A 23,780-nucleotide genomic window follows, 5' to 3' on the forward strand; every position below is an offset into this window, starting at 1 on the left:
CTCACGTTCTCTCATGCAGAACTTACCTTTTAGCGGTTTCTGCTTATCTGTATACAGACCAATGTTCTTATTCTCGGAGTAACCCAGTGGTTAAGAGGCATTTTGCAGGCTTGACACGCCTCTCCCCTCCAGTTAGTAGTCCGCACCCACCGTGGGACCTAAATGTAGTCCTGACGGCTCTGTGCCATAAGCCTTTTGAACCGATGGCCACGGTGGACCTCAAGTACCTATCCTGGAAAGTGTCCATTCTGGTCGCCGTTACGTTAGCGAGGCGAGTGAGTGAGCTCCAGGTCTTGTCAGTGGAGCATCCCTTCTTGGTCTTTCACAAGGACAAGGTAGTCCTACAGACAAACCCGGCCTCTCTACCGACGGTGGTAACTGAATTCCATCTGAATCAGTCGATCTCCCTACCGGCATTTTTTCCGAATCCTGCCTCAGAGGCTGAAAGGGTTCTGAACTGTCTTGCTGTCAGAAGGGCTTTTAAGTTCTACCTGGACAGGACTTCCGAGCTTAGGAATTCTTCTCAACTTTTTGTGACCTTCGGTAACTCTCAGGGTAAGCAGGCATCTAAGGCGACTATTTCTCGGTGGATTGCCGCCTGCATTACCGAGTCTTTCACCGTCCAAGGGCTGAAACCTCCTAGAGGTATTCATGCACACCTGGTGCGGAGCAAGGCAGCTGCGGTTGCTTTTCAGAAATACATCCCCTGGGAGACCATCGCTAGGGCAGCTACTTGGGCCTCCCCGTCCGCTTTTTGTAAGCATTATTGTCTTGACATGAGCTCGAGAGCTGATGCTCAGTTTGGTCAGGCTGTGCTGAAGAACCTTTTTCAATAAGGGGTATTTTTTTTTTTTTTTTTTTTTGTGTTTAATCACTTTGGATTTTTTACAAAAACGAACGAAAAAAGGACTGAAGGTCCGACTCATTAAGATCTAATTCAGTGTCTGGTTCTGGAAGATCAAGGGTCAAGTTATAGGCGAGGAACAGAAGAGATCAACCAGTCTGTGTCAAAGTGGAACAAGCGACTGCTATTAAAGCCTGCAGCGTGCTAGTGAGCTGTTCCCCGCTATTACGGTATTACAGAGCCAAATAGGTGGCAACCTGACTAGGGGCTGTCTGCCGGAGAATCGGGGGCCTCCTGGGCCTCCAAGGAGCGCATCAAGTTGATAGTGTGTTGTATGATGTTAACCGTGGCTAGGGCCCAGCCTGGTTTGTCCCCTGCTATCAATTTGTTCCACAAATTTCCTCATCTAGGAGTGCAAAGTCGGAAATTAGGTTCTTCAAGTAAATACAACGAATTTCTCGTGTCATAGGGCAGTTTAGCAAAAGATGGCGGATCGTTTCTTTTTCTGTAGGGGATTTACAGTGACTGCATCGGTTTGTGTTTGATAAACCTCTTATTGCCAGAATCTCGTTTGTCTCTAAGAGATTTAAACGAATTTTCAAAAAATAGAGGCGAGCTGCTCTACTTGGAAATAGTTTGAGGTAGGTTTGCAGCGTGTCCTGTTTCTTAAAAAAATGGAGGAAGGTGACTGGTAAGTTTGTATTTGTTTGCTGTTTCTGAGGTTGTAATCCAATCCCACTCTTTGATTTTTTTAGAGGTTTTTACAGGGTTACTTATCAGCTCTTCCTTACAACTTTCTGCTGAACGTAGGAGGGCGAGGATATTTGATTCCCATTTCAGGAGAGAGTTGGATGATTTCAGTTCGAGTTCCTGGTTTATCAGATGATAAGCGTATGGGGTCCCTGGCATGATGCATTTCCTATAGAGTAGGAGACTGTTCAACGCAACCACGGTGCCCAGAGATAAAAGACCAAGTTCTCTCCTGAGCGGTGCTATCGGTGTCGATTTCGGGAGACCGAGGGTTTTCCTCCAAAATTGGGCTTCCAATTTTGGCCATAGCTCCGCCGGTAGGTTGGTCATGGCGTCTGATCCGTACGTTATCGAGGGAATCACCTTTTTTTTGTAGAAGTCTCTCACTGGGATTATGGAGTAGCGGCCAAATTTAAGATCGATTGCCATTCCCTGAATGGATAAGGTCTTGACTTTGTCAATGAGGGATTCTTGCATTGCTTTGTCTTTCGCAGAACTGTCCAGCGTGACTCCCAGGTACTTAAAGCTGTTGACTGATTCAATTTGAGTGGGGCCGAGACGAAGGTTAATTTTTTTTTCCGTTCTCTTTGATGTTTTGTGAAGCCTCATCGATTTGGTTTTGGACACGTTGATTTCTAGATTGTTTTCAGCCATGTATCTTTGGAGGTTATTCAATTGACGTTGCAGACCTATGGGAGTGTGGTCCAGTAGGATCAGGTCGTCAGCGTACAATAGGTGGCTAATCTGGACACCCCCCAGTTTTGGTGGGAATGATCGAATTTGTTTTTCAGAGTCTTGAAAGTCCCCTAGGTAAGTCCAAAACAGCGCGGGGGCAAGTGGACAGCCCTGCTTGACACCTCTCGATGTTTTTATCTCTCCCGAGAGGGACCCTTGTTGGTTCAACCTTACTCTCATTGACGTGTCTGTGTATAAAGCTTTAATCGGGTTCAAGATCTCGGCTGGACATTTCCAGGTTGTTAGTTTCTGCCAAAGTCTAGACCGATCCACTTTGTCGAAGGCCTGGGATAGGTCAATAAACGTGATGTAAAGGTTGGGTTTACCTTCAAGGATGTTGTTTTTCAGTGCGTTCAAGATCAAGATGTTTGCGTTCGTGCCCAGGTTCTTCTTAAATCCTGTTTGGAGATTATCTTGACAGGGGGCGTTAATTGCCCACCTTTGAAAGTGTTTCAGAAGAAGGGATCCAAATAGTTTGCCAATTGAGTCCAAGAGCGCTATGGGGCGAAAGTTAGTGGGGTCGGCTCTATTGCCCTTTTTATAAATTGGAACAATGTTGGCCCGGGTCCATGATGGGGGAATTGATCTCAAAGCTGCACAGCGAGCAAAAATGATACTTAGAAGTTGAGACCACTTCTCCGGATGAGTTTTGAGGTCGAGATTTGTTATCCCATCCGGTCCCGGGGCCCGGGATGGTTTTAGTTTTCTTATCTGTGTTTGTATGTCGTCCTGGTCACTAATGTCGATCCATGCGCTGGTTGTCTCAGAAATTTTAATCTCTGTTGGCTCCAGTTCTTTGAATAAGGCTTCGAAGGGGTATTTCCATCCACCCGTAGTTTGTTAGGAGTGCTTGGGAATCTCCCATAAGTTTGGAGGAAAGGGGGCGGGATGTAGGAGTTTAACCAGGTTACTCACCGTAGTGACCACCTTACTCCTAGTCCATAGTCCTCTTTCCTCCATACGGCCGCCCGCCGTCCCCTCTAATAAGGTTCCTCTGTTATTGCTAATAGATCTCTGACCTGGCGATAGAAAAGGACTGATGGGCGATGCGTGGGGCGGAGCCAAGGTGGGCGGGGCTACAGCCGTGTTTCGGGCCCTGTGTAGAAAGAGAGGAAGGGCAACATTTTGCGTAGTTTTTTTTTTTTTTTGGGGGTGGGGGGGGTGATTTTTGCAAAGTGCTCCAGTCCCATCCCACAGGACGGAGAGATGTCCCATAAGTATGGAGAAAAGGGGACTATGGACTAGGAGTAAGGTGGTCACTACGGTTAGTAACTTGGTTACCGTGTCATATTCACACTATGTGCCTAAAAAGGCCTAATGCACATCTTATCTTGAGAGCTGCATGTACTCCTAGAGTCAGCTCACCAGTTTTTTTTCTTTATTTGCATAATCCCTGGTACAGCATCTTATTTTATTATAACATTGAAAAGTAGTTGAATTAGGTGATCTTGTAAACCCTTGAAGGATAGGACCTCGACAGTGAACCATTTTCATCCACTATTTACCAATTGGCAACAGCTTGTAGTAACCTAGTCGTGAATAAATGAGTGTTTAAAATTAGATCTTAATTAAATGCATCTCTAGAAACATCAGAATTGCAATTTTGTATTATAAACAAAGCAAGGAAACGATTATTCAGAAAGCATCCTTGGGTGTTAATGTATCATTGAATATCATAAAGGTTAAATGTGGACATTTGGAGAAGTGGCTAACTGGATGAATTTTTGCTGATGCTTCACTGACTATTTAATGTAAGGCAAGACTTGAACCAGATACAGAGCAATGGGACTAAGTAAGAGACTACATAATGGCTTGCGGTTTTTCCCGTCCTTGCAGCCTTTTTTGTCTAGTCCAGCTTATTGCTTAAACTTGAGAATGGATGATTAGATCCAAGTTGTGCAATAGGATTTTTTTTAGTAAGCTTCTGGGCTGAAAATTCTTAAAGGGGGAAGTTTTTCTCAGGAATGTTATTGGCCCAATGGATGGGACATGTATTTTTGAGCCTATATCGTGGAATCTTTTTTCTTTTTTTCTCTTTCCATTCCATCTTATTTTCGATTTTCAGACTTAAACATGTGAGCCTCCTGGGTCATAAACTGCCCTCTTGTGATCTTATCTGTTGATCAACTGCCCTAAATTCAAGTGCCATGGTGGCAGTAAATCAACACCTGCCTCTCAAGCTGACATCTGCAGACGCTAACTTTAAGTTTAAGCCCCTTGTCACCAGGCCAGCAAACGGCTCATTCAAACGTCCTCTGTGCGCAACCTATTGATGTGTCTGTGGAAATTCCACTACACCTCTTTGCTTGATGTTTCAACAAACCCTTTCTGATCAGACAACATTGCAGTTTCTGCTGCGTTCGAGTCAGTTTATTTCATTCCGAGCCTTCAACTCCTTTTGCTCTGTTCAGTTACTTAACTACTATGACACACAGAACCCAATGAGGTACTTGCACTAGCTCTAATGAATTCTCTAAGAGCACTTTCACTTTCAATTATAACACAATTGAGAAATGTCTTGGGTAAAAAAACATATTTAAATTGTATATTTACATGTTTTAATTTTTTTATGGGCCAATGATAACTTTCTGCCTATTTTTGCTGTCTTTGCACCATGGGTTTTTATAACCTGTCCGTTTCATTTTATAATTTTCTTATACATGTTTTTTATTTTAAAATGCATTATTTTATCCAAAATACATTTTGCTCTGACAGTTTTCTACTTATTCAATCCTCAATTATGGTCTCCATTCATCCATACCTTTTCAAGCTTGAGTCTACTGAAGAGTAAATGCACGACAAAGTCGCTGAGAAAGATGGTATATAGAGTGAAAGTCGTGATGATTGCTCACCGGATCCTGATATTTATTGCATCAATGAAGCTTGCGCTTGGTGTACGTGCCATCGATGTGGGGCAAAGCCAACTTTGGAGTACAGTTTTTGCCGTGAAAATGCTGTCTGCTTGGCCTACATGGCTGAAGAACCTCCACCACTATGCGTGACCCAGCAGCAAGTCTTCAAGGGCCTGTCTGCCTTACAAGATCCGTGTTATAAATTCTGATGGTGCAGATGCACAAACCATTAGTAACTGTTGGCCCTAATGTGTATAGTCATTGTATCTGTGCCAACCTTGCACTACAGCCTTTTATGTTGTCCAAGCCCATTGTGATATCATGGCCTCACAATATGTTTTGCTAGATGTGAAAATGTATTTTTCTTTGTTCATGCCAAATCTTCTATTTTGAGAGTCAATAAAAAGATTGGTCGGTTAAAAGCTGGTCAATTACAAACTATGAACAAATTATCTTCCTATTTTTTTTCTCTCCAATAGAGTATAAATTATTATAAAATTCTTATTTCAAAAGTATTGGACTGTGACGGGCTACTTTACTCACAAACTATGGTTTTGAATTCCTACCAATGCCTTATTTTCTTTAAACACAGATTGCAATTATTTGATTCATTCAACAAAACTGTTCTATCTTTTACATAGATGGTACAGGCTTGTGTTTTGTCGAGTGTTTACATGATGGATACACGAAAGACCGATTTTGCATTTGTGTCACACCAGCCTGTGCAGTTTGAGCGGCCAGTGAACAATTTCTTTGTGCCTCCGGACAATACACTGGATTTTAACACAACTAGTAGTTTGTATATACCATCAACCTTTTCTTATCATGCAGTTTTGAAATATTTTAATATAGGTATCTTATTACCCTTGTTTGCTTTCTAATTAATTCAAGTTTCTGTATTTCATTTCAGGTTCCACAGCAACATAAAAACAAGATACAAACCCTAAATTCAAAATACCAAATACTCAGTACTTGCATTAGAAAGGGGATTGCATTTCTTATTTCTTCACATGATACTACTTTGTTTCACGTACTCAAAATTTCAATTTTTTTCCATTTGAGAATACGCACGTCTATTAATAAATGTTAAGATCACACTTTGACAGTCATAGGAAATATGTGCTAGTATGATTGAATGGGAATGTTTGTCCAAGTATACTAATACAAATAGTATGCTATATTAGGAATATCAAGAAAGGTTATTGGGACTGGCCTAAATACAATATCAATCACACTCTATCATCTATTCAAACATGTATACCTTATCAGTGCACAGTTAAAACATTTTCTGTGTTTTGGGGCAACAGGTTCAATGGTGCAAGTCAATATAGAACTCCTGGAGTTCTTGCATTGATCCACAATTCTCCACCCAACACCTTGTGTCACCATACTCCCCTTTAAAGACCCTGCATGTGACCATTCATGAGGCCCTATTCATGAGACTTGGGCCATGCGTTTGCAATGGTCCGGGGGGAGGACACATGCTACCTAATACCATGTACAACTCAAATGGGCCTTTTTCTCATGGGGACCATTGGGCACATGGTCACCCAGACCCGGTGGCTCTATACTGCCCTCTGAAGATCATGTCCCAGCAATCAACATATCAGTGTGTCCTTTGACAAGGTGCCGGGCTGATTCCACTTGCTACGTCCACATCATCCCACTCCCTTCTCAGAGGCAGTTTGTCACTTGGTCCATATGCTCGCAATGCGGATGGGCGTGCACAAGGTGCCAAATACCATGTACAACTCAATGGCCGTTGCCTCTACAGACCAATGGCCAGCCCAGACCTGTTGTTTCCATACTCGCCTTTGACTATCCCGTCCCTGCAATCAAGAAAATGTTATTAGGCTATTGGGCCTTCTAAAAGAAAGGCGTTTTAAGAAATCGGTACAGTCATTGCTTTCCTGTAAGAAAAGGAGGGAAATTGACTTAAATTTCTTTCAAAAGCAAGGCTGAAGGAAAAAGTTTGAACTTGTACAGACACTTTAAATGCTAGAAAGGCAAGTGTCGCTTGTGCACAATCATTTTCTATGATTATATATTTTCTTGGTGTGTGAATCTTTAAAGGAAGGGGTTCTGGAGGCACACTTGCTGTTTATTTAGACAACTTTTGTCTTCACTTTCGGGTTGAGTCCGACGGGGGTGATTTATGCATGTTCCCAGTAGGTGAATTCAGCAGGAGCTGAAATCAGCTACTGCCTTGGACTTTAAAATTATTACCAGGAGCTAAATTGCGCTCAGCGCCCCTGAATTTTCGATCCATGAAGAGCCCAAGGTGGTGGCCTTCCACAAGAGACTCTTGGTGGAGGAGTCCTCCAAACAAAGCTGAAACCATTCCGCAGATGGAGACGCAGAACCTGTACGACCATCCTCGACAACAGAATGAAAAACCAAGATTTACATTTTTTTTATTGCATTTGGTTTAAACCTTTACAAATGCAACAAAAGAAAACATCTGAGCAAATATAAAAACACAATTATCCTATTAAAAAAGAACTCCGTTATAAGAGTCAAAGGATGGAAAAAAAAATTGAATCTCACTGATCTATCAGAAGTGGAATAGTAAACTATAATATTAAACATTCCAACCAAGGCAATAAAACAGCAGAGCTGTACCAAATACAAATCAAGCAATTCATTTGACCTGTCATACATAAAAGAAAAAATAGGGAGAAACAGAAAACCTAAGGAAACCAGTAGATATTAGACCAAATGATACAAATAATAATACTAAGCTGTACCCCTAGTTCACATAAGTTGAGAGAAAGTTGGATAGTGTTTACAGTTAGACTAAGGTTTCTTGAAGCAGCTTGGTCTCCATATGCACCGGTTATTAATTTGGTCATCATATTTACAAGTCTAAAATTTACAAACTAATCTAGTAGGCCAAATATTAGTCATACACAGGTCCTTCAAGGATACCCTCCATCGCACAGATGCTACCATTTTAGACTTTTGATAAAGCCAGATAGAGCCAAACCCTCATGTTCATTATGAATGTTAAGAAATCGCTGCCAGGCTAATACTAAATTAGAAGATAAAGAATTCACATCTAGAGGTACAAGGTATTTGGCCCATTACATGACCTTAGAGCTACATTCCAAGACCAAGTGCCTTATCTCTAAATTCCCCATACAGAACTGACCGCTGGCGGCATCAGTCGTTATTTGCAGCCTCCTTAGTTGGATTTCTCTAATCTATCGTGACCTAAGCAAAGTTCCCTGATTAGTATGTATTCGGGAACTGGGCCAGAATCGTAGTGAGCCTCTACGTCTGTGTTCGTACATCAGATTGTTCAGAGAAGGATAAGAATGGAAGGCATCTGTAATCTGGATCCAATCAAAATCAAATGAGGCCTTTTTGACCTTGATTGAATTACAGACCAGAGTCTCCAACTTCATACCAATATCACAGAGAATGAGCACAGATCTTTCTCTTAGGGAAGTTGGCACAGTAGAGTTAAGTCACATTTCTCCCCATTAGTTGGTACAAGGTATCAGGGGTGGGGGGGGGGGGGTCATAATTTTCGACAATAGTCAAAGAAGCCCAATGTACCCTTACCCAAAGGGATGTAATCACTAGCTCAAATCGTATAGCTGGTAACGGGACTGAATTAGGAAGGCCGAGAATTCTACGCCACAATCTGCCCTCAATTTTATGCATTTTGTTTGATTTCAATTCCAAGCCATAAGTCCATTTCGGTATGATTTTTCCCCTCGAACATTAGAGCAGGATTAAGGGAAAATCTACCAAATTTACAATCCATCTTAATCATCTGAGCTTCCAAAAGCTTGGCATTATGGAGCAGAGCCTCAGTGGGTATATTGGACCCTTTATGGGCAGCAAAGTTAAAGCCCAGATATCTAGCATTCTCTGCAAGTTTCATGGGGATTCCACCAAATATACCAACGTCCCCAGTGGTCTTCACCTTCGCTTTTCTGAAGGAAAGAATTTGAGTTTAATTTGGGTTAATAATGAGCCCACTGTTTTTAGCAATGACCTCTGCAGACCCTGGTTAGATCGCAAATCAAAAGGTCGTCTGCATAATCAAGCCAGACGATTTTCACCTGGCCCACCTTTGGTGCAATTAACCATTGCTTCTCATGGGACAATGCAACATCCGAGGAAATATTGGTTGAACAGCCAGGAGGCCAGAACACAGCCCTGTCTGACTCCCCGGAAAGATCAATCTCTTTTGGTAACATCGCCCCTTTTGGCTAAGGCAAACTTGTATTCCACAATTCTCGTAGACCCCACTAGTAAGTTTCAAGAGCCCCCCTGGCAGCCCCCCACTTGGCCAATTTGGCCCATAGTCTACCTCTATTCACACAGTCAAATGCGGATGAGCAATCAATCGAGGCTATGTAGGTACAGCCCTTTGATAACATCCAAACCTCTCCTTGCACAAACTTCAGAACAAGCCCGTTAATGTTGGTTGAGTGGCCCTTCCTAAATACAGTCTGATTAAGTGGATGTATTAATCTGGTCCAGTCTTCCAAATGTGAGAGCAGGAAGGCCGAGAAGATCTTAGTCGGCGAAATAGGCCGATAGTTGGTTGGATCTGACCTACTCCCACACTTGAAAATGGTACCACATGAGCTGTATTCCAGGAATCGGTTGTTACTGCAGAGGAAAGCATGTCCTTAAATTCCACATATAATAGATTTGTCCAAATATTTGGATCCTTCTTAAAAGTGTTGTTAGTGAGGCCGTTGGGGCCTCTAGCTCTTTTACATTTAGAGATCAAGGAGTAGATGACCATGTCCAACTGGGGATCCCAAGAGGGGTGATCAGCTAGCCCAACTACCTCCTCAAAGGTGATAGTAGGTTGTCTAGAAGCAAGAGAGCAAATGTTGAGGGGCAGAGAACCAACCCCCAAGCAGCTAGAAGCCCAGTTGAAGTTATCTCTAAGAGTAACGGGGAGAACGGGAGACCCGTTGGGAACAGTATCAAATTCATCCCAGTCAAAGTAAAGACTGTTATACATGCGCCAAGAGGAGTGAATGAGAATCATTGAGACCAATCTTACTCTTCTCAGTCAAGATCAAGAAATCCAGTATTGATTCCTATAGACTTCACTATTTGGAATACTTCGTCTTGTATCAGTAAAGTAGAAGGAAATCCATAGAAAGAAAGGCTCCTAAAGGTTGGATAACTTTACCATGGGAAGAGAGAAGAACAAGCCTCTATAGAGAGAACAAGAAGAGAGTAATGGAACCCAAAAGGGCAACTATCAAGGAAAGGCGAAGTCCACCTGTTTTTATCAGTTCGCACAATTCGGTCAAGACTGTCACCTGAGATTTTCTGAAAAGCAAAAAGACTACAGGAGAAGGGAGTTATTCTACTGTCTTTAGTTATTGTAGTGTTGGGGTCACTTAAGCTAGTTTGGACGGTGGACAGGTTCTGTTAAGACATTCATGGATGAGCACCTTAGTTGACTTTGTTTGGTAAGGATGCCTTATGGGGAAAGTTACCCATTTTTCCTTTCTTTAATAAACCACGTAGTGAAATGGAGTCTGTCGTCCTTCTGACGCACCACAGTAGGCAGCACTTGAGCAGGAGTCCTGGTTGGACACTCATACCATGGGTCTGAAGATCTGACCTGTGCACAAAACGTTGGATACCTGTGTATTTGTTACTCCCTGTTTTCTAGGCAATATTGCTGGATTTTAGATATTAAAATGAGCAGGTACGCTACTCTTCAATGGCCCCAGTGACACTTTTATTTCCTCTCTACATATGCTGAGCTCCTCCATTTCTAAGCACTGTAGTGATAGCTGTTATTAGAAAATGTAATGGGCACACAAGTGATTTGACTTGGAATGTATGAATTGCTTAGATGTCCTTGATGGTTCCAAACCTTAAATTTACAGAGTCTACTCTTTTACTGCATTAGTCGGTCAGCATGCAAAACCATCTTAAAGGCAGAATGTTTGTACCATTTACATTCCCTGTGTTCTACTGTTGTTGCGCCAAGTCTTGTTTCATCCAGTTCTTGACCTTAAGGTAGCTTTAAAAAATGTTTTCATGTAGGATGCACAGTACTTGGAATAAACAACTATACATGCCTGAACATTGTCCCAATTTTTGGACTTGGATACATCATACTTATTCTACCCTCCTTGGTAATCTCTTTGATCAGGTCATGCTATTTCAAATAGACATTTTTTGACCGCAAATACTGCATTTTTGTTTAATTATTTTTGCTAATTTGAGTAACCCCCTTTAGAAGGAGGGTGGTCCCCCTTTTTTTTTATTTAAAAAAAGGATTTGTAGGCAGTACCTACAATAGTTTTAACAAGCTCAATGGTTACATTGAGTAGTTTACGCATGGTACCACATTTCTGCACTAAGTGTGCATTTCACTGTCTTGCATTCAACATGATGGTATCCATAATATACTCTACTGTATTGAAGATGGTGGCGGTTATATCAAACCAACTACGTGATGTACGTCGGTTCAAAAATATGTTCGTAAGTAATTAGTCTATTAGCAAAGTTGATGTTCCGTTTGAATAAATATTGCATAACCCAGACTCTGCAAATAAAAATACATGTGGTGCATGCCATGCTTCATCCTTTAATACTCGTTTATTTATTTGAATTTATAAAGTGCGCAGCGGCCCAGGGGCATCAGGTTGTTGTTACAGGATACTTGCTTAGGCGAAAAGAACAGTTTACATGGAGTGGTACGGCACCTGTACAATGGTGTGATATAGTAGTAAGTGCAACAGTATGTAGAACATTAGCATTGCAGCAGGTACATTTGGGCAGAGAGGCAGTAAGGAGAAGGGTTAAGCTGTTGCTGGTGGAGCAGGACGTGTTAGTGGTGTGGCAAAGCTGGAGCCTCCTGCTTTGGATCCCTTAGGTTGGGACTGTGAGCTGGTTGAAGTGGTGGGCCCGCTTGGGTGTGTTGGAAGTGGCACAGTGAATTGTTTCTGCTAGGTAGGGAGGTGTGTGTGATGGGCAGGAATGTGTAATGGGGAGGGTTTTAAAGAGAATGCACTCTTTAACTGGGAGCCAATGGGCGTCCCATCTGGCCTGGGAGATGTGCTCCCTCTCGGGGATGCTGAGGGCAGCTCTGACGGCGTGGTTTTGGGTGGTTTAAATTTTAGGATGAGGACGTTGCAGTAGTCCTGCTTTGCTCCCACGGTAGCTCTGGGTATGGACCGGCAATTTCTGGAGGCGAGGTAGGGTTTGACAGCCTTTATGATCTTAGTAGTTAGTGCTGCCGATGAGGCGATGGCGCTAACGTGCCGTGACATAGATGAGGGCGAATCTATGTATACTCTCTGCGGCCGAGGTTAATGTGTTAATATTGAATGATGTTTACTTACTATCCAGTTTGTTGAGGACTTGTTTGGGACCTACCAGTAGTATTTTGCTCTTGTCTCCATTGAGACAAAGGCCATTGGGCACCATCCAGGCCTGGATGAGGGCATAGGTCTTATTGAGTGTGGCTGCATCTTGTTTGTATGAGCTGTTAAGTGGGAGTAGAACTTGAGTATTATCTGCATAGTTCGTATAGGCTATGCCATGATCGTCAAGGTCATTGAAGAGCGGGAGGGTACAAATGTTGAGGCTGGGTGAGGTACAGGATCCCTGGGGAACTCCACAGTGGATGGGGGCTGCGCACGCCTGGTCGGAGAATACTCCAAGTCTTCCTTCAAGAAAAGAGGTGACCCAGGACGTGGCTTGCTTTGAGAAGTGGGCTGCATCCTTGAGGTGTCTGCGGAGGGTCTTGTAATCTACAAGATTGAAGGCTGCAGACAGGTCTAGGAGAAAGGGCAGTGCTGGTTTACCTTTATCCATGGTTTGCTCTATCTGAATTTTTAAGTCGAGTAGGGCGGTCTCTGTACCGTGGCGTGTCCGGAAAACAAATTGTCTCTTACCCAGGATTATGTTGTCTTCCAGGAAATGTTGAATCTGAAGGTATGCCGCTTTGTCTAGTATCTTTAGCAAGAAAGGAACGGTGGTTATGGGTCTAGTTATTCGGTAGGTCTGGATCCATGGATAATTTTTATTTTTTTTTTATTTTTTTAGTAGCGGACTAACCCATGATTCTTTGAGAGTGTGGACGATGCCTGAGGGGAATGAGGCATTAATAACAGCTGTGAGAAGCGGGGCAAGAGGTTGTGCACAGTCTTTTATGAGAGCAGCGGGGCAGATATCACCTTTGCAGGAGGAGGGTTTAATGCGGTTCATTATGTCTAGGACTTCTGTTTCATTCACTACTCTGAAGGAGAAGGATTTAGTGTCTTTGTTGTTTGGGTGAGGGGCTAGAGCAGGGGGTGTTTTTGCTTTGGGTAGTGCATTGAGGTGTGTTTTTTTTTTTTTTTTTTTTTTTTTTTTTCCTTCTGGAGGCTGCTTATTTTTTTGTAGCATGGACTTTTGTATGATGTTGCACCATACTTCATCTTTTATGGTTTCCTGGGTGTTGGTTGGTGGGGACGCAAGTTCCTTGAAAATTGCAGAGTTCCTTTGACACAGATTTCGCATTGGCGATTCTGGAGGTATAGGATAAAGCTTTGGCTAGGGTGTCTTCATTGGTTTTCCAAGTGGCAAATGCCATTCGCTTCAGGAATCTTGGGTCTATTAACTCTTGTTTAAACCATGAGTTAGTTTCCTGGATTTGGCTTTTTCCTTATTAGTGGTGCAATGGCGTCTGTCTGTTTTAATGGTAGTATTGTATGTGTCTACCAGCGCTACTGGGTCGGTGGAGGAGGGGGGGGCTTCAGGGCTGATAATGCCTCTTGGAGGGGGAGGATCCTTTCCTTGGGGAGGATCCTGGATGATCTGCTCCGAGCAGGGGGTGCAGGTTTGATTGGCTTGGACTTGGACTTGGTATTGGTGGGGATGTGGAAGTGTATGAGGTGTTGGTCGGTCCATGGGCACAGGGTGTTTTGGAACTGATATCCATGGCTCAGTTGTGATCAGCTATCCAGTCCAGTATGAGTCCTTTGTCATGGGTTGGGTCAGTGATTATTTGGAGGAAGCTCATGCGAGGAGTGCTTTTTCGAGGGCTTTGTTTTGTTTGTCCTTGGGGATTTTGAGGTCTTTGTCCTTGGTCTTATTTACATCTTATTTACATGACAATGTTCTTAATATAGGAATCAAAACACATATGATCTATCGTGCAACATGCTTACGAGCAGGCAATACTGTTTCACACGAGTTATACACCGATCGTCAGTGAAACAGGCCATAGAAGGAAATAGTCTGAACCATGGAATCACATGATTAAAATGTGGCTATACCAAGTAGGATACAAAATGGCATCTGAAACACCAGTGTAGTTACTGGAAACGGTGTTCCAAACTGGGCTCATTGAGTAAACTCCTAACGCAGCACAAGGTTTTACTCCAGTTGGGTAATGCTTATAGCCCTTTCATTCTGGATTTCTTCTGGTGATGAGTAGAAAGAAGTACAACATAATTGCTGCTGTAGAGAAAGCTGGTCATTAGCCCTCTAGTTCTTATACACATCTTTTCTATTGTAGGATTTATTTGCTGCTTTTCCATTTTGTAATGGTGGGAGCTTCTGCAGTGGAACCCAATCAAAATATTTCAATGGATGGAAAAATCATCAAGGTGATCTGTAAGTGATATCAATTTTTTAAGGACCTCTGTCACAGATGGTACAAGAATCATTCCAAGTCTAAAGCAGTTAATGGCTTTTTACTAACTCTTTAATGGGCCATAGGGCTGTTCCTCTCGACTTGTTACAAACCTAACCCCGGCGGACTTTAACTTAAACCCAAGGTTAGTTGCTCCAGAATGTTGACACCTTATACTACAAATGGCTTTGTAAAAGTCATTTACTAGGCTCCCTCAGGACCTTCTTGACTGTTTCTACTGTATCCTATTGTTAGTGTTCGATAGGGATGGTTTGAACGTGGGAAACATTGCAAAAAGTGGGATAAGCTCTGCCCACTTCTGTTGGTATAGGGGAATTCAGTCTCTGCGTGTACTCCCTGGAGGCTCCAGTTGGCTCAACTCGGCTTTTTCAACTGCTGCATAGGACCGCTTCTCTTTGCTGCAGTTCACCCTCTACGTTGCTTGGAGAGCCTACTGGCACTGGTGTTCCTTGGTGCTGTGGCTTGCTCTTGGTCCCTAGGTTAGTTCTCTGGTTGAACGGGGTTGCTGATGCTGTTTGAGCTTTCACGCTGCATGGCGCTGGCACAGGATTCCTTTGAGGTCCCTGCTGTTGCCAGCTTGGATGTTTTTTGTTTTTTTCCTTCAAGAAAGACTTGCAAGCATGGTTTGCTGGAGGCATGGTTTGAGTTGGTGGATGATTGCAAAACAAAATGTCCCATGGGGGCAGGATTCGGGGCCTTCTAGACTGATACTGCCCTCAGTGTTGGTGCTAGCTGTGGATTCCTCCTCGCCCCTTCAACCTCCTGTGTAGAGGGGTACAGAGACTCTGCCTGCAGTCTTCTCCTCCCTTTGTGACGAATGATGATATCAAAATGGAAGTTATTTGCATCCTTTGATTAATCACCATTGAACTGGAATGGCTTCATGAAAATCCCTCCTAATTTCACAAACGAGCATCCATTTGGAGTCCTCTATGCTAGGTAAAGTGGGTTATATACATGGTCTGTAAAAACGGTGTATATAAACATTTTTAAGTATTCCAAACCTGTTGACAATCTAGATGCCGATGCTAGAAGGTGAATTGTGATTGGATTGGGGCTTTTGTGGCATTTCACGAAAGATCACCAGTTTAAAAATGAGAAGTCAACACTTGTCTTTATTGAAGTAGTCTAAAATATTAATGACAACTATATTTTCATAGTTAATATTTAGGTTACATACTTATACTTATTCACCTTGGTAAAGGTAAAGCTTTTTTTAAATTTTTTTTACATGACATGCGTGTCAACCCACTGCTTTGGCTGTGGATCTGTTTTTTTTTTTTCTCCAGAAATTGGTCTATTGAACTACATTGTGACTAGTGTTGTGTTGATCTCACATTATCATAAAATATACTGATATATTATGTTCTGGCTATGTTGCCTTTTACGGTGTTGCCTTTCACCTAAATGCTAGTCTTTAATTTTACCCCTCATATTTCCATGTTTTACTATTTTCAGTTTCTTGGCCAAAAGCCATAAGGACAAGAGTCAAAAATTCAAGGTTTTAGCCAGCCATCAAAGTTATTCGCCATCTCAATTTGATGCATACACACGGCACACAATTTCTTACTCGCCAAGAGTCAAATAGTGTTAGCAGATGGCTAGTGTTGAGTGCAGATTTAGCATCCTGTCTGGCTTGTAGATACCTTAACGGTGCATAGCAAGTGAAAGATGCTTTCTGTTGCTGTTTCGAATAAGAAATCCTTTCTCAAAAGCTGTTAGATTGTTAGAAAGGAGCCTGGCACTAGTGTTCATTATCATGTAAGCCATTTGACCTTTTGTGGTTTCTTTTCTGAATTGCATAACTTTTTAATGTTTAGAGTTTGAATGCCACCATTCACACGATCCCATGCATTGGTTTGGTGTGTACACTGAAAATGGATTCCATCAGATGCAATCACTGATTGAGGGGTGACATTTGGTGAAACAGATTGACGGTTGATGATCCACCTCAAACTTAAATGACCATGGTACACTGATTTTATGTCACGTGTAGATCTCCATTTGATCAGTTATCTAGCGATCTGCCCTTACTTGAGATGGAGCTTCCATTGGATTGTGGTACATATTGTTCTGAATAGAGAACTTTGTGAATTGTTGCGATTGCGCTATATAAAGCATTCAGTACCAACATCTCTTTGCACATATTTATGTATTTAATTAAAGAAAAATAATTTTTATAACTTTTCTTCCTTCTATTACAAATAATATTAGCCAGCATTTAAATATCAAACCTTTTTATAATCCGAGGAACGCATGTCTTGCACATTTGGGAACATTTGAATGGTAAATAATTTGCCATTTTTCAAACTTGAGCTATTGCATGGTGGTTGCGATGTAAAGTGCGTGTTGTGCCATTAACCATAAGTGGAGCCTCATTTTGAGAAAGAAATGGGAAATTTTGTTGGGCTACTGGAGAAAATAATTTTGAAGTTGAGGTACTGCCACGAAAATTGAATTTTCAAGCATTGTATGCAGCATTTTTAAGCAAAAGGCCCTAGTTGAATGGAGATTTAATCATTGTGCTAGGGGAAGGACTCTTGAGCATAACGCAGCACGCACTACAGGGCTACAGTATTTAAATGTTTTGACAATTGTCTCTTCAGCGGTTAATGTTGTGTTTACCAATGACAGACTTTTGTTTCACTCCATATAGTGAAGGTGGCTGGCACAAAGCAGCCTTGGGTACTGGAGGGATTCTCTGTGGGTTAGCATAAACTGTTTCAATGACTAGACCTATATGATCCGTGTAGGATAGGTTTTGAACCTATGCATTTGAACTGTTTAATTTTAAATTATTTGCTCTTTTACCCTTCATCTTTTAGGTTGCATGGTTGGCCCCTGGAAATGGGATGTCCATCCCATTCAGGGTGTATAAGGGAAGAAAACGGATTCCTGAGCTGCTGCCAAGTGAACTGATACGGAGAGCCTGGGAAAATGTCTTCTGTGACATCTGCAATACAGGCTCCACAGGGCCCTGTCAACCATCCTCCCCCAGAGGTCACCAACCCCAAGAAACCTGGACGGAAGACTAATCAGCTACAGTACATGCAAAATGTGGTGGTGAAGACACTGTGGAAACATCAATTTGCTTGGCCTTTCTATACCCCAGTTGATTCTGTTAAATTGAATTTACCAGTAAGTGTTTTGGACCCTTTTCATTTTACAGTATATGATTTTTAAAAAAATATAATTAACCTATCGCCATGCGCCTACTTCAGAGCTTTGGCTGTCTGTTAGTGTCCAATAAGGAGTTAACCGTTTAAAAGTGCGTTACATTTTAATTGTTTTTTTAGTTATTGGTCTCTGGAAGCTGGTTGACATCCCCACTAATGGGCCTAGTTATTGTGTTTGTGGGTGTTGGGTTGGTGGTTGTTGGAGGATGGTGGAGGGAGTGGGCTGTTAAAAGGAATATCCCATCCATGCGTTTAGGATTACTCTCCCATGCCAAGGCAACTCTTAAGATTATTTGGTTCACCTATGTTCTGTTGGTGCATACTGCACTCCACTACCATTTGCATGGTCTGCAGGCGCTCCTGTGAATCGAAGAACAGTGAGTAGATGCAGTTTACAGCAAAGTAAATCTATTTCTAGAAAGTCTCTAGGAGAGTTCTAAGGTATTGCGGCTTCTTTTAGGGTGCAGTTCAAAGTCCAGGGTCCAGTGTGTCCTTAGACCATTAGGTTTGACAGTACCCTGTGAGTACATTAGGATGTGTACTGGCTCAACCACGATTCAGTTTCTCATAGGGGCAATTGGAACAGGCTTCTGATTGGCTGAGTGGAATACTGGTTGTGATGCTCTGCAGCCACTGGTAGTATTGTTTAGGACAATTGTTCAAAACTGACACAATATTAACAAGGGGACTACATTTATGCATTGTTGGGAGGAAGTAATAATCTATGACCCTGCAAGTCTCGAGACATTGTTTGCTTTTCCCCCTGGTTCATCAACCTCTCCTTCCATTGCAATCCCTCCCAGGGCCTCACTGGTGATCGGTTTAATATCTCCTGACAGTCTGGGGCACCCAAGCCGGATCCATTTTGCAGAGCAGGTCACCCTGTTTGGATGTTTATAACTCACTGGTTTGTGACCGCTCTTTGTGGTGTTTAGAAGGCTGCACACTGCTTTTGACATTCTACTTTCAGACAAAAAAAGGCTTGTTCCCTCCTGGACCCCATTAAAATGCCAACCTGGTTTTTGACTTCCAGTGACCCTCCACAAGGTTGTGTTTACATGGGAAGCATAGAAACAACTCCATTCTTTAAAAGATTATGGCCTTCCTGAAAGCGGAGTAGCGATGACTGTGTCTGGCTCAGTGTATCAATGGGTGTCTAACCACTGAATCCACATCCTGAGTATTTGCTCTGGAGTGTAAGGACAGTTTTTCTTAAGTCCACAGAAGTAGGACTTCATAAGACTATCCTTGGGCAATACAGAAACGCCAACGCTTAGTACAGGCCTGTAACACTCAACCTAGTAGTGTCTATGGCAGAGCAGCCAGGCTTTTGTTGGGAGGTAACAATGGCTATAGGAAGGTTAAAAAAAATCTTGTAGCATCCATATGGTCCAAAGAAATGCTTGTACACTGACATATTGTTAAAATATATACACAGGCAAAGAGAATTCTTTAGAAAGATAAGTACTATTGTAAATACAAAAAACGTAGCAGGCGTCCCTCTCTCGAAGGAACAAGGCATGATAACCTGTTCAGTGGTTATTAACCACATTGAGAGTTCGCAGCCATTGCTTTTTGCTCACTGTACCTTCACAGATGGGAAATATCCATTTGCATATCAGTCTTTGTCCCGCCCAAAGACTCCCTGCTCACTGTGCTTAGAGAGGCTCAGCTTCACCTCACTCATGATGCCCAACAAGGCTGAAACACGTGTATGGGGTTGCTGATGGTACTCTTGTTCAGAGAGGAATTGCCATAGCATTTCGGTGCTGGACTGCCCTTGTGGGCGGGACAAAGACTGATATGCAAATGGGTATTTCCCATCTGTGAAGGTACAGTGAGCAAAAAGCAATGGCTGCGAACTCTCAATGTGGTTAATAACCACTGGGTTATCATGCCTTGTTCCTTCGAGAGAGGGGCGCCTGCTACCTTTTTTGTATTTTTGAAAAGTACTATTGTAAATCATCAACAAAGAGATAGCACAGGGGCAATGCGCTGGTCTTTGAACCAAGACCACACAGATCAACAGAGGTTCGAATCCTGGATCCCTGCTTAGAAACCAAACACTGGTATGGTATTAGGCATGTTACAAAATAAACTATTAAATTAAATATAAAAACCAACACAATACTTCTGGTAAGTGAACCAAGTATAAACCACATTTAGAATGACGGTATGCAATTCAAGGTAAGCAAACACTACTGGTAGTAAACTATGACTTATTCTGTTTCAAGAATAATTCAATTATACCAACAATGTTTCATTCTAGAATTGAGGACAAATCAAAGGTAAGCATTAACTTTGACGTACAAACTGCCATTCTGAAAAGTATTACAAAGGTCAGTAATAAAACTCTTCCTTATTTCAGGAATATACATTTGCAGCACCAACAATAGAAAGTACTATAAGTTCCTCCAGAGGCCTTATGCTTGTCCTTTCTCAGAGGCAGAAGGGAACACTGGGGGGGGGGGGTCCAATGGCCAACAGTAGGCAGAACAGGAAGGCAAACTGTAGGAAGAGTTCCAGAGGCTATCTTTGTAGATAAAGTACAGTATTTTATAGTCTGTGAAGGGTTTAAGGGACTTTGTAGAAGGTTCCCTGCATTTGTTCCAGCATTGGGCCTGGGCGACGGGTATGGACTTACTCCCTACTCCCTACTACATGCATTGCCACCCTAGCGACACAGGAGCGACGCAACGACTTTAGCTAAGTAGTACCTCAAGCCGCAGAGCCCCTCAGCAGTGAAGAAGTTTTTGCAGACAGACGCCTTCACGATACAGCAGCTACAGGACCAGGTCTCTGGATTCTTGGTCTTCAGACGAAAGAAAGGACAATGGATGGGAAATTGCAGTGGCAGTCGAGAGGAAAGACTCCCAGCAAAGGATTCTTCAGAATTTCTTGCGGCTCAGTGGTTTTAGTGCCCTTTTCAAGACCCCAGATGAATGATCTTCTGATAGATTTGCCTCGCTTTCTCAGTCCAGCATTCAGCTGAGGGGACTTCGAAGAGTTGAATCTTGCTTCTGGAGTTCCAGCAGGAGACCACCAAACTTGTAGTGAGATTCGTTCTTCAGAAGGCTATGCTAACCACTCGACCTCAAGGGTCCATGGTATTGGCGTGAACTTGATAAATGCAGGCAAAAAGGTCAACCTTAATGGTGAATCTAATTCTTATTAGGTGCAAAACTGTTGTCAACGAATGCTCCATTATTTTGGCTCCCCAATATTTCAATATATTTTGCATAAGGGTCATTCAGGTTGCACCATCTTATCTGATATGTCAATCAAATTCAAGCAAATAGGGTGGTGAATGACCATCTTTAATTAGGATGAATGGTTTCCATTTCATATTCAAAAATAGCAAATCCATTTCAAAATGTGCTTCAGAGTAAATCCAGTTTTTATACCACTGTACATCAATTCCCAATACTCCTTTTTTTGAGTTTTTTCATAATTTCTCAACGGGTGTTTCACTAGTGCGTTTTTGATGGATCAGGAGAGGATTAGTTCATATAGTTTCTCAATCCATAGTCTAATAATTTAGAAAAGAAATGAAAAGCAATGTTGTGGGGAGGGAGGAGAAAACGAAAGAGGAAAGGTCTTGTATTGGCCTTTTCACATTGTTTTTTTTGTTTTAGTCAAAAGCTGTTATTCAATGATGGGCAGTGGATAATGAATGGGCAATCACTTGAAGATTCAAAATGAGTTTTCCTCTTGTTACATTTTGAATGTTTTGCGATCTGAAAGATAACATTTAGTCCTTGTATATTCTAAAGGTTCACCGGTTTAAAGCTGTATACATTTGACCTAGGGATGCACAGGTCACATTATTATGAGTGTACCTTAAAGAGCTTTGAGGATCTGAGGATCAGCAGGATCTGATTGTTCTACCCCCGGAAACTGCGATTTGCACAAAGGATCGGCGTTCCGAAATGGCCGCTATTTTTAATTGCGTGATGACGTCATCGCGCATTTGCAGCCTGTGGCCATTAGCTAATAAAGACTTAGTATGAAAATACATACATTTTTTAGTTGAAACACAAATTAGTTTCTCATTGCCAAATGCGAGATCAGCTTGGGGTGTAAATATTATTTATAACTTGTTCTCATGTGTCATGCTCGTAAACACATTCTAATTCAAATAAAAAAGGTTTCCAAAATCCTCCTTTGATAATAAATCTGTTTAAACGCTCTCCCATGTACCATACAACAAATAGGAAATCATGCACCGTTAAGTGTTCTAATAGGTATTCTCACATCTAGAAGCCTCCCAACAACAAAAGGGGTGGAATAACTTTAATGTATGGGTTAGCTTGGAAACTAAAAGATATATTTCTGAGGCTTCTGGAATCTGTTTAGATCACATGCTGTGCACAGGCCGACATCTAGTGGAAGCTAGTTTGTTTTTCGAAACTCGAAAATGGGCGTCAACGCAGGGCGTGCCAGTAATACTATCCCTAGTGTGACGTCCACTGTACCCATGATCCCTAGGACCGTCAGATTGTTTTTTTCCGCCATACTTGTTGGGAGCATTCCGCGGAGTTCCCTGGCTTTTAGCCATAATTTTGCAAATAGCATAATATTTTCCCGTTTCTTCCATTCCCACGTCGAGCCACCTTCAAGTAGGGAGAGTGGAGGGTGGCGCACTCTCTCTCTATATATATATATATATATATATATATATATTTCTGAGGCTTGTGGAATCTGCTTAGATCACATGCTGTGCATAGGCCGACATCTAGTGGAAGCTGCGGAGTATTAGTTTGTTTTTCGAAGTCGAAAAATGGGCGTCGACACAGGGCGTGCCAGTAATACTATCCCTAGTGTGACGTCCCCTGTACCCATGATCCCTCACGCGTCTAGGATCCCCAGATTGTTTTTTTCCGCCATTCTGGTCGGAAGCACTTCATCGGAGTTCCCTGGCTTTGCCATAGTTTCACTCTAAACTAATTCTAATTTGCCCCGTTTGGCCAACCTTTCGTCGATCAACATCTCGACGCCGAACCGGGGAGGAGATCAACGTCGAATACCCGACGGATTGGGCCTTGAGGCTTCCGCCTCGGCTCGGGCCTGGGCCGCTGGCCTCGGCCCTACAAGTAGGGAGAGTGGGGGTGGTACACTTCCACACTCGACACCTTATTACCTACACACACTTGCCCGCTGCCCACAGGCGCGTATGGAGGGTACGCCCTTTCAGTTTTGCCCCAAGTGTAATAAGAAATACCCTTGGGTAGATAAGCACGCTACGTGCAACCTTTGCCTACCCAGAGACCACCCCGAGACGGGTTGCAGGGCCTGTAGCAGGTTTAAGGCAAAAACTCTTAAGGACCGCTCCACCAAGCGTTGGGCCCACCACGCCAAGCTAGCAGCTATGGAGGCGGAGGGTACCTTCAGCGACGGCAGCGACGCCGAACTTTCGGACGGCGAGGGCACCAACGCGTCGAAGGACAGCCGAACGCACGTCCCCGGCCTCGGAAGGTCGTCCGTCCCGGCGACTATGGGGAAGTCCCCCGGCGACAAAAGCGTTACACATACACACGCTAAACACAAAAAATCCACCCGAGATTCGACGTCGTCGAAACCTCGGAAAGAGGCACAGAAGGAGCGGTCCGAAAGGACGTCCTCTGGGCGGTCCCGGTCGAGGTCACCGCACGACGTCAGGCAAGCCTCCACACTTGCACAGAGTGCCTCGACCATTAATATCCCGGAAGATCAATCGTCCGCAGACGAACACGACTTCCACCCCCAGCCTGCACCCCAGGAAAAGGGTACATCACTTGGGA

At 42.8% G+C, this 23,780-nt stretch overlaps 1 protein-coding gene across 7 annotated transcripts in view; it reads left to right on the plus strand.

Annotated features, from left to right (window-relative positions):
• Positions 1-23,780, plus strand: part of BRD3 (bromodomain containing 3) — an 853,641-nt gene that overhangs the window by 88,375 nt on the left and 741,486 nt on the right. For 6 of the 7 annotated variants that reach the window (XM_069609614.1, XM_069609620.1, XM_069609618.1 and 3 more), the window contains exon 2: positions 17,650-17,962. In XM_069609614.1, the coding sequence (XP_069465715.1) occupies positions 17,762-17,962 (201 nt within the window). In that variant the 5' untranslated portion in view covers positions 17,650-17,761. Of the gene's footprint in view, positions 1-14,686; positions 14,785-17,649; positions 17,963-23,780 lie in introns of all 7 variants that reach the window. The other variant, XM_069609615.1, reaches the window with a different exon arrangement.

The sequence above is a fragment of the Ambystoma mexicanum genome, chromosome 8 (assembly GCF_040938575.1).
Source record: "Ambystoma mexicanum isolate Mex_15411 chromosome 8, UKY_AmexF1_1, whole genome shotgun sequence".
NCBI classification, from domain to species: Eukaryota; Metazoa; Chordata; class Amphibia; order Caudata; family Ambystomatidae; genus Ambystoma; species Ambystoma mexicanum.